Genomic DNA, 20,250 nt, shown 5'->3' on the forward strand with positions numbered 1-20,250 from the left:
TTCTCAATTGAATTGAAATCTTGTTTTTACTGATGTAAAAGCCTGAAGGCAAGGTCATGGCTGAAAAGTCACTTAGCGAATACCCCCTTCCACCCTGTTTTAGTGTACTGTTACTAGACGATGCTGCCTGTTCTGGCATAATACCAAATGATTGGCTGTCTTGTTTTCCAATTTATATGTCCTTACTATGCTTGATATAATGAATGAGGATTTTGAAGTAAAATATGAGTTCTTTTAAAAATTTTGATGAAATTTTATTTTTCCAGTATAGATATAGAAAAATAACAAAAAAATGAAAACAGTTCTGTATCTATTTTGTCAAATGGTATATTCAGTATTTGAATGTGTGACATTTTTATGGTCTTCTGTTGGATTTTTTATCCATCTGCATGGCCATTTTTTTCCCCTTCCATTAAGGACATTAAAATGTCATGACTTTGGGCATATTTCAAAAATTTTGAAACAATCTTGCTGAAAGCTATTAAATTTCATTACAGGATCTGAAGAGACTAGCAAAATATTATGACTAGTTCAATGTCACTTTGTTTTAGACTACCAACTTCCTAACTAAGTTTTTAATACATATCTATACAAGCCTATATTTATATAAATATGTAGATATTTCTGTATGTATGCAGATATATAGTAACAGTTAGATCATATCTACAAAATCAATGGGTCTTTATAAGCTCATATACATAAGTCCTAACTGACAGGAATTCATATCATGAAATTAAGAGTTAAATTGTTTGTGTAATACCTTCAGATTTGGAGGGAACGTTCCATTTTGCTCCACTAAGTTTTCTATCCCCTTCCATAGAAAGCATACATTCATATTCTTGTGATCACTACTTTATGACACTTTGAACAAGGGGACAAGAAAATAATTTGTGTGCTTTTTAGTCAAAATATCTTTTCTATCTTTATGTCTTCTTGTATATCTTGAAGAAAATGGACTTACTGTACATGGTGTTCAGTGATTTTAGCAAGGACACTGATGTTTGTTGATGATTATGGAAATGATAGTACAGATCAAAGTACAAGATGGCACTGTGATGAGTTAACCTTGACTAGAGGTCAGATGACAATCAAGTAGTTCTCTCTTATTCCTGTCCCTCAACTGGACAGGAGGACAATCAAACAGCTCATGGCTAGAGATAAGGACAGGGAGATCACACACCAATTACCATCATGGGCAAAACAGACTGAGCACGGGGAAGATTTAAATAATTTGTTGCCAATTAATAACAGTGTAGAGCAGTGAGAATGAAAGGTAAATGAAAAGTACCCAATTCCCCTTCCCCTTATTCTACCTCTGCTCTCCATGTGGTGCAGGGTAAAAAGGTACTATGGTCAGTCAATAACACTTCATCATCTGCTTCTCCTTCCTCCTTGTGCTTTTTCACCCTCTTCATCATAACTTCCCTTGTGAAGTTCTTCATGAAATGATCCAGTGTGAGCTTCCACCAGACTGCAGTTCCTTAAGAAGTGCTGCAACATAGGTCTGTACAATGGGGTACATCCATCAGGAATGGTCTGCATGGATCCCCCATGGGCTGCAGTTCTGACCAGGAACCTTCTCTATTGAGGCTATCTGCGGGCCGCATTTTCCTTCAGGTTACATTCACTTGCTTCACTGCTGTTTTCTCCACTGAATACAGGGGAATCTCTGCTCCAGCACCTGGGGCAAATTCACCCCCTTCGTACAGTCATAGAATGGCCTGTGTTGAAAAGGACCACAATGATCATCTAGTTTCAACCCTCCTGCTATGTGCAGGGTCACCAACCACTGGACCAGGCTGCCCAGAGCCACATCCAGCCTGGCCTTGAATGCCTCCAGGGATGGAGCATCCACAACCTCCTTGGGCAACCTGTTCCAATGTGTCACCACCCTCTGTGTGAAAAACTTTCTCCTAATATCCAACCTAAACCTCCCCTGTCTCAGTTTAAGACCATTCCCGCTTGTCCTATCACCATCCGCCCTCGTAAACAGCCATTCCCCTTCCTGTTTATATGCTCCCGTCAAGTACTCAAAGGCTGCAATGCGGTCTCCCCAGAGCCTTCTCTTCTCCAAACTAAACAATCCCATTTCCCTCAACCTTTCCTCACAGGAGAGGTGCTCCAGCTTTCTGATCATCTTAGTGGCCCTCCTCTGGACCTGTTCCAAGAGCTCCATGTCCTTCCTGTACTGGGGGCCCCAGGCCTGGACGCAGTACTCCAGGTGTGGCCTCACAAGAGCTGAGTAGAGGGGGCCAATCACCTCCCTCTCCCTGCTGGCCACCCCTTTTTTAATGCAGCCCAGAATACAGTTGGCCTTCCGGGCTGCAAGTGCACACTGCTGTCTCATGTCCAGCTTCTCATCTACCAGGACCCACAAGTCCTTCTCCGCAGGGCTACTCTCAAGGAGATCTTCCCCCACTTTGTATAAATACCTGGGATTGCCCTGACCCAATTGCAGCACTCTGCACTTGGCCTTATTGACCCTCATTAGGTTCTCATGGGCCCACTTCTCCAGCCTGTCCAGGTCCCTCTGGATGGCTTCCCTTCCTTTCAGTGTATCGACTGCACTCAGCTTGGTGTTGTCTGCAAACTTGCTGAGGGTGCACTCAGTGCCATCATCTGTGTCACTGATGAAGATGTTGAAGAGCACCGGTCCCAAGACAAACCCCTGAGGGACACCACTTGTGACCGGCCTCCACCCTGACACAGAACCATTGATCACAACCCTTTGTCTGTGTCCAGCCATCCAATTCCTAATCCACTCAACAGTCCATCCTTCAAATCCACACCTCTCCAATTTAGAGAAAAGAATGTGGTGAGGGGCCATGTCAAAGGCTTTGCAGAATTCCAGGTAGATTACATCCATCACCCCTTCCCAATCCACCGAAGCTGTCACTCCAACATAGAAGGCCACCAGATTGGTCAGGCAAGATCTGTCCTTGGTGAAGCATCCCTTCTTGATGTCTGTAGGGTTTTTTTTTTTTTTCTCTCCTGTTTTCTCACAGCTGCTTCTCAGTGGTTTGTGGGTTTTTTGTTGTTTGTTTATTTTTTTTTTAGTTTTTCTGAAATATGCTCTCACAGAGGTACAACCAGTTTTGTATAAGGGACCCCTCATAATTTAAAAATCCATTATATTAATGCATTAACTTTATTGAATATTTTTAAAAGGCTGATGAATTGAGATCAGAATTACTCATTTCTTCTATTCTCCTTCTCCACTGTGTCCAAAAACATTTCTTTATCTGGTCAGAGGTAAATGACAATATGAGAAATATGTTGGGTTTTTTTGCTTTACTTCAACCTTGTCATGTTAATACCACCTCCTCTTTAAAGGCATTGCTTTCTTTCTGTGTCTCCCAGTTGCAACCTATTAGCTAATGACAGAAATGTTATAATGATTGACTCATCATCAATTCATTGAAAACTTGTCCTCATTTAAATAGAAAAACAGAAATGCATGTAAAACTTGAACAATGCTTTATGAAATAAAAATAATAATAATAATTAGATAGGTGTAACATGAAATGCTTTTTAAGTGAAAGAGAAAATTCTGTTGCAGTATTTCTGGCATAAAGGAAAAACATCAAAAAATATTTCATAAAAATTTGGAAGCTTGTGTATTTTGCAATGTCAGAATTATATGACAAATATTGAAAAAAAGCCATGAAGTTCTCAGAAGTAATAATAATTTGATAAGAATGTACTGACTTAAGGAATTATCCTGATAGTCTATGGAAGATAGAAAATTTAGAGCAAGGATAGAGATACAGTTAAATTAACTGACATTTGAATCATTCAAATTTCAAATATAGAATATAATCAGTATTCAAAACTTTGTTTCTTAAAATGCTAATTTCTGGATGTATTTGTATTACTGAACACATCCCCATGAGTGATAAACAAAACTATTTCTGCAGTAAAGACAATCATTCAGTTCAGTAGTATGTAATATTCTTCACCTCTTAAAGCCTGTGGTGACTCATTCCTGAATGCCTTTTTGAGAATGTAGTGTTTTAGTCTATGGATTAAGAAAAACATACTTAATTTAAAACTTGAAAAAAGAATATACACAACAAAATACACTTCTATAAAATATTCTAGAATGAGTATTAAATTATGTTACAAGGTACTTATTATTTTTCTATTGAGAATTGTTGCTAGCAATGGCACATTCTCTTTTGAAGTGATTAGGATCTACCAAATAAACTCACTCTACATATCTTCCCTCTTCCATCTACTTCCTTTTATGCATTCTACAAGCAGGTTTTCATCTTCTGCTCTTTCAAAATGAAATCTCTTGAATGTGTTTGTTTTTCTTTAGATAACACTAATTCACTCTGTTGTCTCTGTGTTTTCAGATTGCACTGGCTATCTCTGTTGCTACCATTTCTCCTTTTGTAAATCTTCAAAAAATTATCATATTTTATAGTTCATATAAAGCACAAATAACTTGCCTGTCACCATGTAGAAAATGTACTTTTGATTCAAGGTATTCATAATCTAAGAATAAAATGTTCTTGAAGTTTTGTGATTTAGAGTATTCACCATTCCTCTGATGTTCTCTGACAGCAAATCCCAGTGGTTTGCAATTGGGCAATTTTAATGACTGCTTTATTTCTTTTTTTCATGCCAAGTGTATAATGGCTGCTTAAATTTTCTTCATGCAAAGTGCAGGTTGCTTTTAGTATTTGATTTTTTTCCTTTCCAATCTCACACCTATTGACATTTCAATTTAGTTATCTTCCCAATTATGTCTGAATTTTCCCACTTCTTTTGAAATTAGACTGCTGGATTTCTCCCTCTTCCTTTTAGTCAGTCTGTGGTTGCTGCAACTGGACTTCAAAAACTAGGTCTTTACTGCTCCAAAATATCTTTCTTTCCTTATCCTTCCTTCCTGATTGGAAATTTTACTGTTAATTTTTCTTTTAGTAAGTCGAACATCAATTAATTCATATCCTGATTTGCTTTGATGACAAGGTGTACACAATTGTAATGTCTGTCTGAATGTTATACATCTTGGTATACTTCTGTTTTGAAATTTTGAACCTGATTTTGAATCAAGTCAAATTCCACAGTTCCTAGAAACATTTAGAAACCAATAATAGTAGCATAGGTAACAGATCTGAAGTAGTGCCCTCACTGGGAGGGAAGATAATCCATTGTCCACGGGTATTTTTTTCCATTTTGAAGCATGTTTTAACAAACTGCATCTCGTCTAATTGTTAGTCATGGGACATAGATGTGGGAGGGAGGTTTAGATTTTGGCATGGATTTCATATTGAAAGTCTTCTTATGGGCCAGATGGGGGTCAGCTTCTACTCCTAGATAAGAGTGATAGGACAAGACGTAGTGACCTTAACTTGCAACGTGGGAGGTTCAGTTTGGATTTTAGGAAAAACTTATTCTCGGAAAGAGTGGTGAGGCTTTGGAACAGGCTGCCCAGAGAGGTGGTGGAGTCACTGTCCCTGGAGTTGTTCAAGAAATGTGTAGATGTGACAATGAATAACCTGGTTAGTGGGAAAGGGTTGATGATTAGAATAGATGATCTTAGTGTTTTTTTTTTCCAGCCTTGATGATTCTGTGATTCAAAGATTCTTAGTCCAATTTATGTTTTAACAGTTAAAAAGTTCAAGTCAATTAGCTCAGAGAAAAAAAATAAATAAATGCAAAGTTGATATGCAAGTTGAAATTGTTACACAAAATCTTATTTCCACTCTATTTCTTCTGTATTATGTTCACCCTTCTAGTATTCTTCTGGAGCCTAATGCTGACAGCTTCTCTCTTGACCTGGAGAAGCAGTCATCAGCATCCTGAGATCTTTTCTAGGAAAACTGTGGTGTTCATGATGGGGATGGGTATTTTACTCTTCCGTCTTCAGTCTGACTATGATTAATGTTTAAATGTCTTTATTATCATGATCTGTTTCTTTCCTACTGTTGCCCCACTAGACTTTGAATATTTCTTTCTCCAGCTTCAATTACTATAAAGACTATTGTTATTAAGCACTGACTGACAGGTCTTGCCAGACCTTTACCGTGCACAATATTTGGAGAATATTTTGGGTAATAATCAGTCGGCTGCAAGCAATAGTTAAAAGAAGTTAAATCTAGCTCAGGCTGAAGCAAGCCCAGACTATTTCAGAACTCTGAGATCTTGCACTGTTGGATACATAAATGACATAAAGCCTATGGCATTTTACTCTTGACAGAAAGAGTATTGATTATGTTTTACAGGCTTAGAAGTACTGGAAATAAGGCAGTTCAGATAGTGCTTAATCAATTTAGTATCTAAGAATGTAGTGCTCAAGCTTAAGTCAACATAAATTGTATAGATATTATGAGGACGTGTAATAGTAGTACACATATGTATATTAAAATAATAATAATAAAAAAAACTTCATTTCTTCAGTGGCTGACAAAGCAATATACTGAATCGATCCCTCCCACTGCACAGGTAAATGAAACAAAATAGCCTTTTGATACTTGATATGATTTCCAAGAAGCAGATTTTAAAAAGTATTTAATTCCTTAAGGTGCCTAAAATAAGCATCTAACATTTAGTCCTTAAATAACAAGGAACAAATGGTTTTTGGAACTAAGTAAAGATTGTGCATAAAATTGGATAGTAAATGATATTGCAAGCAAATGTAGCATTCTCACACCAATTTTGACAAGGGATTAGACAGGACAGATCTATACTGAATTGGCAAAGAATTAAACAGGCATAATTTATACCAAATATTTAGAAAGTCCTGCTTTTCTCCTCGTTTATCATTTCTATAGGAATAAACTTGTAGAGCAAAAGAGATCAATCTGAGGACCTGAGATTTTTACATATTTGTTTCAGATTGCTTCTAGTCTATTTCTGATGTCCCAGTATATTATCTACAAGTAAAAAAGCAGTTATTTTCTGACAGTTATCACAGAGGTGAACAACTGCATCGTGCATCACTTGTTTTGAATATTCATTAGTTATTATTTTCCCTTCCTTTTCTGTCTTATTAAACAGCCTCTAATTCAAACCATGGGTTTACCTTTTTCTCAGATTCTCTCCCTCATCCCACTGGGAGAGGACAGTAAGTGAACTAAGCTGTAAGCCACACAGTAAGCTGTGTGGTACTCAGCTGCCTGCTGGGTTAAACCACACCAGTCCTTTGAATATATAAAACAAATGAGGCACAGTGAAATTGTTCACCACCTGCTGACCCAGCCAGTTTCTGAATAATGGCAGCCCCCCACTCCCGCCAATCCCCTCAGTTTTATTGTTCAGCATGGCACCACATCCCATGGGACAGAACTTTGGCCAATCTGGCTCAGTGAATTCTGCTACTCGGTGAATTCTTATGGTTCAGGATTTTAATATATAAGCTGAATAAGTTAGGTATTATGTATTCCTAAATGTCATAAAAAAGCTTCCTGCACTTAGCAGAATCATAGGGAAGTTACATCTCTGAGTACCATTGACAGCCAGGTCTTTGTGCTCTGATGTTTTTGTATTTTGTTATCACTTCAGCTTTAGAATTGAATTACATAAGGAATAGTGGGCATTCCATTATGTCAAGACTGAGTTACTGAATTTGTATCTGTTTTTAAACCTTTTATCTATAGCAAGATGAAAGTTCATACTGATTACATCTTGAACTAAGAAGCAGGTCAAATAAACTTATTCAAATTGTTCATTTGTTCAAATAAACAAATAAAGTATTCTACTGTTTAATTGAAAAAACAGAAACATTGAGGAATTGTGGCTTTTAGTTATCCTTAGTGTGGTTTTGCCACCTATGAAAAGCAGCAAAGAGATAATTAGAAGAATGTTTTTTGGGATATTTGACTTACTGAGATGGCTGCATTTGCTGAATTTCAGTATCTGAGGTGCAAACAGCCTAAGCGTGCAGGGGAAGATATCACACAGAAGACAGTCATAGAAGGTTGAATGGCAAGTCAAGCTGATGAATGACAGGCTCAGCATAGATGATCTGCATATAGCTGGAATGACTCATGATATTTGCTAGGTCAGGAGAAATAAATGTTATGGCCTCTGTGGAATTAACTACAGAATTTAGGACACAGAATAATACAGTTAGTCTAATGGTTGAAAGAAATCTTTGTGGATTTTAATCTCTGGCTGTAGTTTGTTTTTCCAGCCTTTTAATATTTCTGGAACATAACTTTTTTTTTACATAACTTTCTCATTTGGACTAAGACGTCTTTATTGGAAACAGACAAATATTTTATTTACATTATCTTTACTGTGTGAATTGTAGTTCCTATGACTAGAATTCATTCTATTTTGAATTTCAGTATACTGAAAAGCTGAGTATGAGGTGAGAATCTCTCACCTTGTTACGTTTGGAGAGCAGTGCATTCCAGGAAATACAGCACAAATGCATTCATGTACATACACAATATGATTAAAACATATTAAATCTTACAAATTCTGTCTAGCAAAAGGATAATTATGATGGACTTTTAGAGACAAAAGAATCTTGGAAGGAAAAAGGGATCTGTTGGAAATGTTTTTTCTAAACATTTTTTTTCATGTTTTCTTCTAAATATGATTTCAGAAGTTGTCCTAAGGAGGAAATACTAATCGAAGTGAGCAATATCTTATGGGGGCTCATAGAAAATGATTTTATAACTCATGACAAAATTAATGCGTGTTTTTTTGATTTTATTCCTGGTACATTCCATCTCCAAAAATAATGTTTTGTCCTAATTGTGAGCTTTCTTAACATTTGAGTATTTGTGTTCTCAGTTGTCTGCTAATGCAATTTTTCTATAAATAATTATTTCCACATTAAATTGTAATAGATTTTTGTAGCATTTGCAAAATAAGTCAACCCGATGCTAGTGTAACGTAGAAAATACATTTAAATTATAAAATCAGTATATTTAAATCATAAAAGCAAGATAGCAGAGAATCAATTATATTCTTGCATGATTTGCATTCTTTTCTCACCAGTGGAAAATATATTGCACAAAGAAATGTCAAATGTCAATACAAGAGATCATTTTAAAATTCAAATATTTGACAACCTACAGGGCCGGAATTAAATCTTTCTCACAGATTTCCTTTATGTTAGGCTTCCTTTCAGGCTTTAGAGATTGCTGTTTGTTTTTTTCTGCTGTAAAAAATATATATATATAATTTTATAAAATTGCGGAACCATATGAAAGGCCTTGCAGAAGTCTGGGTCGATGACATCAGTTTTTCTTACTTTGTCTGCTGAAGCCACCATAGGCCAGTTTGTGAAGCTGTCCTGGCTGTCTCAGGTCATGTCCTCATCTTGCATGTACCTCACCATTCCAGGAGGATCTATTTCATGATCTTCCCAGTCACAGAGGTGAGGCTCACTGGTGTGTAGTCACCCACATCTTCCTTTCCACCTTTCTTAAAAACCAGAGTATTCCTTTATTGCTTTTTTTTTTTTTAACTTTATTTTTAAAGTAGATTTTTACATAATTTTATCAATTAATCTTGGTAAGTTCTTTAATCTTAAATAATCTTTCTAGTCATCTGTTTTGCTGAAAGATGTTGATAATGAATTCATAATGATGTTCATGATATTAGCTTTAATAGTGCTATCTGAATAATGATAGCAAGAGTAATAATACTCTTAAAAGTTAATGAGATTTAACACAAGATTTTAATGAACACTAATTAGGGCTGAATAAAGATTTTTGTATCTTCTTTCCAATAGCAATTAATTCAGATTGTTAAACTTTAATTATTAAAAAAAAAAAAAAAACCTGTTTGTTTTTTTGTTATTTGATGGCAGGAGTGTCTGATTTCTTTGATGATTTTGAAATAGTTCTGCAACTTGCAATATGACAGTACCTATACTTCAGCGAAGCAATTAACTACAAACTTTACTTTAAAGTAGGCACTTAACCACAACACACTTAATGTGTTGTTTCACTACGCTGAAATGGCTTATTTAAATAATCTAATTGATAGTAGTAAGTAAATATTCTCATATTGAAGATTTATATTGTTATATTGTCATGATTAGCTTTGAAAAAATAACAAAATACTTCAAATATATGATCTTAATCTCTCTTACTGTACATTTAGAGCATGGACTTAAAAACGTATGTTTATATTAACTGTATGTTTATGTAATAGCTGCAATTATTGTACATTTGAACGTTCCTTTCTTCTGACAGCAGTATTTCATAACTTTAAATTGAATGCACAGGATTCAAGACATTAATTTCCTCAATAATAGGTACTTAACAGACAGCTACTTGCTTATCCTATCTATGTGAAATTGCTCATTTATGAGTGATTCTGCATACCAATTTTAAAAAACTCATCTTTTTTTGGTTCCTGTAGAACTACTTATTATTTAAATATTTTAAGGAATATATCTCCAATATGCAAAAATGTACTTTTGCATTGTCTTTGTATCTCAGTGACTGTTATTAATAAAGGTTCTCTCTGAATGTTCATCATACTATTTTATATTAATTAAATACAAACATTATTATTTGAGGTCTTTGAAAACATAAACTCCAACATTATATATGATGAATCATTAGAATGATTTTTTTTGCATGGACGTATCTCTAGAAGGAACATTTTACTTGGTATATTTTTGTTGATTTCTGTGATCTTGATGATATTCACTGACTTTATACTTTTCCATTAGTTCTCTATCTACCTTTCTTTGGTCGGGTGATAATGTTTGAATAACATAATATATATGAAAAAGTTCAGTGGCTTGTGAAAATGCTACATTTCATAAAGTTTTAATGAATGAATGATAATGTTATATGTTATTAGAATAGTTACTGTACTGTTTATGTGTGAAAATATTTCAACAATTGTTATGATTGTATGCTGATTTATTGTTGTACTCATTTACAATGTAATGGATATACAAATTGTGATAGTCAAGTAAAGTCAAGTAAAGTATAATTCATTGTAGTAATGCACATGCTTAACCTCAGTTTGGCAAGTCTGTGTTGCTACATATTGTTCATATTGCTACAAAAAAAAAAAAAACAGTTTTTGTTGTACTACAGTTGCATTCATTCTGACTATATGACACAGTACAGAAAATTAATATTCTATGAAAAATAGTTGTCTCAAATTCTCATGCTGCTACTAGTTGTATACTTAGATATTAATTAAAACAAAAAAGGAAATTTCACTATCACTATTCTGTAGATAAGCACATTTTTATAAACATAATTTAATATTAGACATCAAAAAATGTTATTTTCCTAAATCATTTTACCATTTCTTACCAACAGGTATAATCCTATGGTTCTATGATGTCTTAGTTGGAATGAATTTTATTTTCACTTATCAGAAAAGAAAAAATAATTGAAAATTTATGTGGTAAATTTTAATCTTGACAGTAGTAGTGCAAAAGTGACCACTTATTGATTTTGGTCAGATTCATTATTAGTTTCATTGTGTGAAGCTTTATAATTCAATGTTGTTGCACCTAGAAAAAGATTGTTTTGATTTCAGACTTGATAAATTTAAATGGAGGACAAATCAAGTTTAGGAAAATGTTTGGTCTACTCATGAAATTGTGTCACAGTGATGTACTCTATAACTACAACCATTTGATTTATTAAATAAATGAGTTCCATGTGTCTTGGATACCCTATTATAAAACTATTATTTCCCATAACACGGGCACCAGATCTGAGCCTAGAAATTTGTTGGACTAGGTGATTCTTGAATGTCCTTTACAACTGAACTTTTCTTGTTCTATTCTATGCTATGCTATTTTATGCTATGCTACTCTATTCTATGCTATTCTATTCCGTTCCATTCCTTTCTGCCATTACTCCTAAAAGGCAGAAGTAGTTTTCATGTTCTGTTTCTCCCTATTGACAATAGAGCATGTCCAAAACAAATGTGACATTTTGGTTAGGCAGTTGGATTTGATGATCTTTGAAGATCTTTCAACTTATTCTGTTCTGTTCTAACATAGTAATTCATTCTATACCAGATTTTGATTTTTCCTTTGCTTTGCATTAAGCTCATTCTTTGATTCCTTCATCAAGATCTAAATGGTTCAAATGGATGATTTTTTACTTACTGCGTTATTCATTCTGGTGCTGAATTTTGGCATTACAGTGTTGACTTGTTATGTAATGCATTACGGAATTTATATAGATGGCTACTTTTTGAGAGCTGACTAAGCATTAAAAAGTACTTTTATCTTCCAGCTTATGAGTTACAGAACTGCCCGGATCCTCCTCCTTTTTTGAATGGATATATAGTCAACTCTGATTACAGTGTAGGTCAGTCAGTGTCATTTGAATGCTATCCTGGATATGTCTTGAGGGGGCAGCCTGTTCTCACATGCCAACATGGGATCAACAGGAATTGGAACTATCGCTTCCCCAGATGCGAAGGTAAATGGATAGTTTGCTTGCTTCAGAACTGATAGTACTTAAAGACTTTTGTTTACTTATTTGTAATGTACCTTTTGCTGAAGAACTGCACTTTTATGCTAATCTGTAACGTAAAAAGCTAAAGCCCAGATAATATTTGTCAGTCATGTTCCTTAGCAGTGATTTATAGCTCTTAGTAGTATCTTTCAAATTTTTATTGATTGTGACAGCTGACTTTTTTTCAAGGATTTTTTTGTGTGTGATTTTGTTTATTTGTTTTGAGTGCAGCAGTGTGCACTGTAGCATATAAAATTTTCCAATGTAAAGCTTTTACCTTGACTTTAGGTTTTAGATAAAAATCAGTGATAATAGTGCAGAAACAAAAATTTCTGGCCTTTCGTTTAGAGACTAACATAGGATGTTATGAAGAAACAATATGAATGTGTAGAATTGAAGTGTGGTTGTGGCTAAACAACCAGCTTGGAAGAATTAAAGCAGGTTTAAATAAATGATTGATTTCTATCATAACAAGAAGTTAATGGTGCTGCAGGTTTCCACTGAAGGGTGAATGTTTGATAATGATTGGGTATTACAAGACAGGAAAGATGCTTCTCTACACACAGCATACAGTATCTTCTAGGTTAATCAAACCATAAAATTTAAGTTCTAATTCAGTAATATTTTATGCAATCCAGCATAAATTGTTCAGAACTCTAGTAAATAAAATATGTAGAGAAAGCTGAAAATATTGCTTATTTCTTGAAATAAAAAGGATTGAAAAGAAAGAAACAGTTTAAAAGTTATTTTTAAGGATGAAGGTTTTCACAGATACTAAAATTTGTCCATTTGTGATATATGTTTAAGCATAAAGGCAATTTTAAATCCCCATTTTATTTTTAAAATATTATTTATATAATATTATAAAAATCAGTAAGCTAAGAATTATTAATCAATGTTTCTTTTTAGTTCAAACTATATTTTTATGCCATTATTATATAGAGATAATGGTCTGACAAACTTCAGGAGAAGACATAAATGTAACCTACTGGACAAAAGGAGAATTGATTATTACAGAAACCTGAAAGTGAAAAATGTGATAATATTATTGAAGGTAAATCTGTCAAATAAGAAAAGTGTTAACGTTAGCTATGGTGTAAAGACCCTCTAGCACTGACATTAGTTCTCAGAAAGTAGTAAATGCAAATAAAACAGAAACACAATTTCCTTATAAGTGTTTTAATTTAAATTTGAGTTATATCATTGCCATTCTTTTTGTTGAAAGAAACAAACAAACAAACAAAAATCATAAGAATGCACACAGTGTAAGCATGTGCTTCTTTGCTGATTTGATACAGAAAATTATTTAAAACAACTGTAGCTAACTTTTGACTAAGAATAAGCTATTGGATAATTACGTGTGCTAATGAAGTATATATGCTGTAAGTATTGCTTCTCTAAGCTAACATAATGAGTGACATGGATGTAGATTTGTTTTGATTCTCAGCTGTTGAGAAATTGGTTAACTTCATTTCAAACCAAATCTGGAAAATTGTCTTTTATGTCACAGTGAGTTAAAGATTTTGTGAAGTATGTGTAAGTGTAAGATGGAGTCTCTTGGAAGCAGTTCTGTAAAATAAGTTTAAATAATCATAATTTGGGCAGTAGGACCTGGAGAACTGATAGCTGGTAGCACACATTTACCATCTACTGTGTCTTGTACAATTTATTTAACATGTCTGTACAGTTAGAAGAATTTAATGGAGAACATGAAGTTATAGCCCAGAAGTACTAAGAGTCTGTAAAACATACCGTTTTGTGTAGTCTGATGTATTTTAGTAGTTTTGTTTTTTCAATATGTAAACATTATTTCTGTTTGTTTGTTTTTTCTCTCCCACAGGAAATGGGTGAATTTGTTCAGGGTAATGCATTATGTTCTATATAATATTCACAGTGCTACATCTGTAGATAGTAGTTTTGACATGAATAATAATAATTTAAAAAAATGGAATAACACATTTTAGGTTGAAAACTAGTTCAAAAAGAGAGCACAGGAATGGAGATTTGTTCACTTTCATTTATCTCCCAGTTCTGGAAAAACTCTCATATTATAAGGAATAAAAAGTTTTTGAAAGGACCTATTCCCCAAATCTCTATAGGGAAAGGAATAATTTCTGGTTCTTCCTAAAAAGAGAAGATTTTTTTTTTTTTTCTCAGAGTTAATTTATGGATTAGATTAGCTTCTTAAATATCCCAAAGAAAAGATGCATTCTGCTCCTGGGAAATACTAAAGGAAATTGGGCTTTTTTACATAAAAATGTTCTGGAGTATGAACCAGAGTTTCATGCCTGTCTCCTTTGATAAACCCCTAAGGATCAAATAAAATCATGTATAAGTATAGCTGTAGTATGAGAAGTTGCTTTAGAAAACAGGTTTACATAAAGATGAATGAAATTAACAACCATCAATGTTTTATCTTGGAAAAGACAATGGAAACAAATGTTTGGGTTGAGCATTTGGCATAGGGACAAGAAAGGCCATGCTCATGACATCAACAATTCAATTAGAATGTGGTATATTTCTGAGTATATGGGGTTAATAAATTTTGTTTCATTTTCATATGAAAGGACAGTTTTATTGCCAGAAAGGTATGCTCACTGAACACAAATCATATGATTCTATGATTTGATTTGCATCTTGTTTTGCATTTATAGACAATGTTTCCACTATTGAATGTTGCTGGAAAGTCTCTAGCATATAAGAGAATGTGTGACTTCTATGTAGTCGATGACTACTATTACTGTCAAAAGTCAATCTATTCTGATGTCTCCCATGTTTTCCTATTTTCTTAATGAAAACCACTGGAAGAAAGTGTGTGCATTTTTCAAGAACATGAATTTCAAATGAAGTATGATAATAATTTTAAACCTATTTCATAATATTAATTCGTCTTCAGGAAGAATATGTTAAAAAAAAAAAAAAAGGAGAGAGAGAGATTTTAACATAACCACTGAAGGTAATTATTAAATACTGACTTTATTTTAATAAACTGTAGCTGTCATTATGTTGTGAATAGACAACAATAGACAGCATGGGTATCTCTTATAAAAGCACGCCTCTCAAAGGAAAAAGATTGGAAAGGCAGGAGAGAATATACTTCTTCAGGCAAATACTTTCCTTACAGATATGCAGTGTGAAAATGCATTACATCCTTGTCGTGGATTATAACTCATAATGACATATATTTTTTCTTTATTTTTCTGGAAAAGGTTAAAAATTTTCTTCTGGCATATTTATATAAAAGACAGGAAATGAAATCTCACAGACTTTGTAACTGAAATTGTTTGTAACATTCCTTTTATGTTACCTGTCTTGTGTTGCTCTGAGAGATTCTCTTTCTGTTGACTACTACAGCTAACTTCTGTATTTATTTTAGAGGATTCCTTCAGGCTAAAGCATATTCCTAAGTACTCCAGTTGTATATTTCATTTAATGTGATCTGCAGCTCCATGTGACTTTTTAATTAAAAAAATAGCATTTTTTCCTTGTATTTTTGAAAAAAAATCTAATTTTTTAATTCTAAAAAAAAAAATAATAAATCAAAGATGAGGAAAGTCTGTTCAAAGAACCTGTTTTTATTCAGAGGAGATTAGTTTAGGGGTCCAACTTGATCAGTGTTTTTTTTTTTTTTTTTTTTAAGAAAAAAACAAACAAACATGATGATCCACGGTAAAAATGCACTGATAGCGAAGTTATACTATATATTCTTCCTCAAGATAAACTGTGTAAAATTATATTCTAAAGAGTAATATAGGATTGTAAAGGATGATATGGAATATTATTACTATATGTTCCTGCACTAGGGTAAAAAGAACAGTTAGAGTTACCAGTAGAATACTAATTAAAACATAGAGACTTGTCTGCAAATCATGATTCCAGTTTTAAAAATGTAAAACATGTGTTTGCTTTTTTTGATGGTGGTGTATTTTTTGTTGTTTTTGTTTCATTTTGTGTGTTTGGTTTGGGGTTGTTTTTTTGTTTGTTTGTTTGTTTATTGTTGGTGGTTTGTTTGTTTGTTTTTGTTTTTAAGTCTAACACAAAATGAAGGCGTACTAAAACTATAATAATAATTATAATAATTACATGGTATTCCTGAGTAGTGATATAAATGCAGCACTAAGGGGCTTAGCAGCCTTGTATTTTTTTCTATTTCTTAGTCCATTTTTACTACCTAGAGCAAAATACTTCCTAAAAGAATACTGAACACACATAGAATATTTATTAAGGAGTTTGAGATGAAATGTAATCCATTATTTCTGTCTAATCTTCTCTTTCCTGTGATGTTCAAGGATCTTTGGAGAACACAATCATCATTTGTGTGTATTGCTTATTCAGTTGAAGTTTGGCTATCTATGTCACGTTTGACACTTCATTGATCTAATAATGGTATAAGAGAAATTAGTCTATTTTTAGTGAGGTACAGTTAATCTGCTTTCTTTGTGCAGTATAAGAGAATGCTGAAGGCAAAAGTTAAAAATATCTTCAATCATGGACAATAATAAACCAATCAGAAATATAATGACCATTATATATATTTAAATATAGAACTTCAATCAGAACTTGAAGGATTTTCAACTTGTCGCTATAATAGTATAAGGAAGTGTTTTTTTTGATGTATTAAGTGTACTTCTCAAGCAGTTTTAGCTTTAAATGAGAGGAACTGAGGATAGAACAGAGTGGCCTTCCTAGAAGAGGCTATCTGAGCATGGCAAAAAAGTACAGGTTGACAGAACAGTAAAAAATTGGCTCATTCCGTTTTCATCATAGAACCAGCAAAGCTGACTTAGCTTGTGCTTGCAACAAGGAATTGGAGATACAAACAATCTTGCTTTATCCTTACGTGATTTCCTTTATTGGTTTATAGTTCAGAAGCATATGTTCTAAGATGGGAAGATGTGCTGAATGCATCTTACTAGCTAGTATTAGTATGGATAAAGAAGGTGAATTGTTTTGTGAATTGGTGAAAGCCTCTGGTTCATCTGTCCTGTATAACCAGAGACTATTAAGAGGATTCATCCAAAAAAGGCTACCTGTCAGCTAGAAAGCTGATCCCTCTGGCCCAGCATCATAACAGATCATAACTGCTTTAAATGATACAGGAAATGTGACATGACTGCATTTCTTAGTCTTTTATTTCTTTTTCCCTTTCTGTTATTCTTTTATTTCTTTTTTTTCTCCTTTTTTTTGTAAAAATTCCTTTCTTTCTTTTTATCTCTTTTTTTTTTCTTCATTTTTCCCTTTTGTTTTTCATCATGGTGAGAAGAGAAAAGGAAATGAAATTGGGTCTGAAGGAGAGTCATAGGATCCGTGACAGTAATTACATAAATTTCATGTGATGAACAGTAGAGAAAAATTCCAGAGATAGACTGGATTTCCACAAGTGCAATTGAGGTCTCATTCTTCTGCTGTACAATGTAGTCGCCATACGCCTACCATGCCTGTATCCTGAATCAGTCATTTTCTCAAAACTGAGATGGAAAAGAGAGCATATAGTTATTTATTTAAAGAAGTGAACCCAGTCTGAATATCTTGTTGCTGAAGTTATCTTTCATGCTTATTTTTGTGATTAGAGAGTGGAAAGCCTTGTAGCAACTTGAGATAGCATGCTGTGATTGGCATGAGCGATGTGAATCCAAGAATCTGTGCCAAGACATAATTTCTCAAGAGTTTTATTTCTTAGCTCTATCCCAATGAACATATAGGACAACATTTCCAGGAGGGCCCCCGAAGAACTTGAGAAAATCACTTGCTCTGTACAGTGAGAAAACAGCACACTGTAATCACAGATTCCTAGCTGACGGACAGAAATTGGGTCCAAGGGTGGTTTTGGCCATTGGAATTCAGTTGTGAGGTGCAGAACAAGCCCACCTTCTCGAGCTCTCCCTCTCAGGAAGAGACTTTGTGTGTCTAGAAAGCTGATGTGGTTACCAGCGTCCCAAAACGCAGAGAGACAACTTTCCAGGACAAGAGGGAATGACATTTAATTGTGCCAGAGGGGGTTCAGATTGGATATGATGAAAAAAGTTATTCTCAGAAAGAGGTCAGGCATTGGAACAGGCTGCCCAGGGAGGTTGTGGAGTCACTGTCCCTGCAGGTGATCAAGAAGTGTGGAGATGTGGTACTTGAAGACATGATTTAGTGGGCAATAAGAGAGGTAGGTGGACAGCTGGTCTTGATGATCTTGGAGGTCTTTTGCAATCTTAATGATTCTATCATTCTAAGGTACTATTATATCTATTACATATTTTCTACCTTTGAATTAAGTCAATCATGTTTTCATACCTTGGACTTGCCTACAGATCTCATTCAGCAAGAATATTCTAATATGTGCCTCTATCTTCATTTGACTTGTCAAAAAGAATTATCAGTATGCAAAGCTGCAATTGAAGTACATAAATAAATCCTATAAATGTGGATAAAAACGCAAAAATAAAGTTTAGATGGCATTTGTGCTAATGGAAGCACAATCAGTCATTTATTCAGAACTGAATTGAGTTCAGTTAGGGTTTAGTTTTATGGAAATGTGGGAGATCTTTATTTTTTTGCTTATTTGTTTTTAGTCTTGAATGCAAACTGAAGATGCCACTTTTTAAATTTAACTGTTTCAATAGAAGCAGCATCTCCAGTAGATTTTGATGGATTCTAAGCAATAAAATCTGAAACACATCAGGAAAACTTATTTCATAGAAATAACAGTACTTTTTATCTCAGAGAAGCAAGCAACCAAGGAAAAACTGCTGTCTTCAAGACCTAGATGGGATTGTTCAGTAGGAGCTGTTAGAATTTGGAAGCATTTTGATATGTTACCTTTAACTCAAAAAAGTAGTTATTAATTTTTCATTTGTTTCCTTTTCAGCTCCTTGTGGCTATAATGTGTCTGCTCAGAATGGTACAGTTTATTCCCCAGGATTTCCAGATGAATACCCAAATTCCAAGGACTGTACTTGGTTGATTGTTGTTCCTCCAGGCCATGGGATTTATATCAATTTTACTTTACTCCAAACTGAACCTGTGAATGACTACATTGCTGTTTGGTATGTGATTTTTTTTTTTTTTTAATGTGACCTCTTTCTCAGTCATTCGTTGAATGCTCACTGTCCCCAAGCTTTGGCGTTTGCTTGGTATTGCCCTTTAGATTGTCATATATGCTCAAGAATCGCATATGCAAGAAGCTGTACATGTAAATAATTAACATGATATATCATGGTATGAATGCATAAACTTATTGTTCTAAAAGTACTTTGAAACATACTCAATTATCATGCAGTTCTTTGAGCTTCTCTATGTGCCCAGGAAGATACGAGTTATATTTTACAGTAGCAATGTGTAACCTGTTTTCTAAATGAGAACGAGAGGCCAAAGTGATGTAAGAAAGCTCCATCATGTTAAATTATGTGTTCCATGAATATAGAAGGCAATATCTGTTGCTTGCAGCAAAGAAGTTTTGACATTTTTAGGTGTTAATTAATTTAGGCATTAACTTTTTCTAGTCTCTTAGTAAGGCTGATAACCATACCATCTATGTTTTCCAAACGAGGGTTTCAGCACTTGTACCTCTACATCTGTCAGCTTCATACTCTATGTTCCCATTCCCCAAGCTTGTATTTCTTATCCCCTAAACCCATCTCAATGTTGTGTTTCCAGATGGAAAATTAGATCTCAGGGCTGCCAATGTTATTTCATAAGAATTTACTGCATATGATGATGTCTCTGATAAAAAGTATGTATTCAACTATACCCATATCTGGTCTTTACTCCACGTTTCATGCAAAGTGACCTCTCTCTCCTACGTGCTGCAGATAGCTTGCACAGAATATGGGGTACAGGTTACTCT

General features: G+C 34.1%; 1 protein-coding gene across 2 annotated transcripts in view; it reads left to right on the plus strand.

Annotated features, from left to right (window-relative positions):
* Positions 1-20,250, plus strand: part of CSMD1 (CUB and Sushi multiple domains 1) — a 1,033,500-nt gene that overhangs the window by 919,124 nt on the left and 94,126 nt on the right. For both annotated transcript variants that reach the window (XM_015284920.4, XM_015284921.4), the window contains exons 42-43: positions 12,192-12,380; positions 19,273-19,450. In XM_015284920.4, the coding sequence (XP_015140406.2) occupies positions 12,192-12,380; positions 19,273-19,450 (367 nt within the window). The remainder of the gene's footprint in view (positions 1-12,191; positions 12,381-19,272; positions 19,451-20,250) is intronic.

The sequence above is a fragment of the Gallus gallus genome, chromosome 3 (assembly GCF_016699485.2).
Source record: "Gallus gallus isolate bGalGal1 chromosome 3, bGalGal1.mat.broiler.GRCg7b, whole genome shotgun sequence".
Classification (NCBI taxonomy): domain Eukaryota; kingdom Metazoa; phylum Chordata; class Aves; order Galliformes; family Phasianidae; genus Gallus; species Gallus gallus.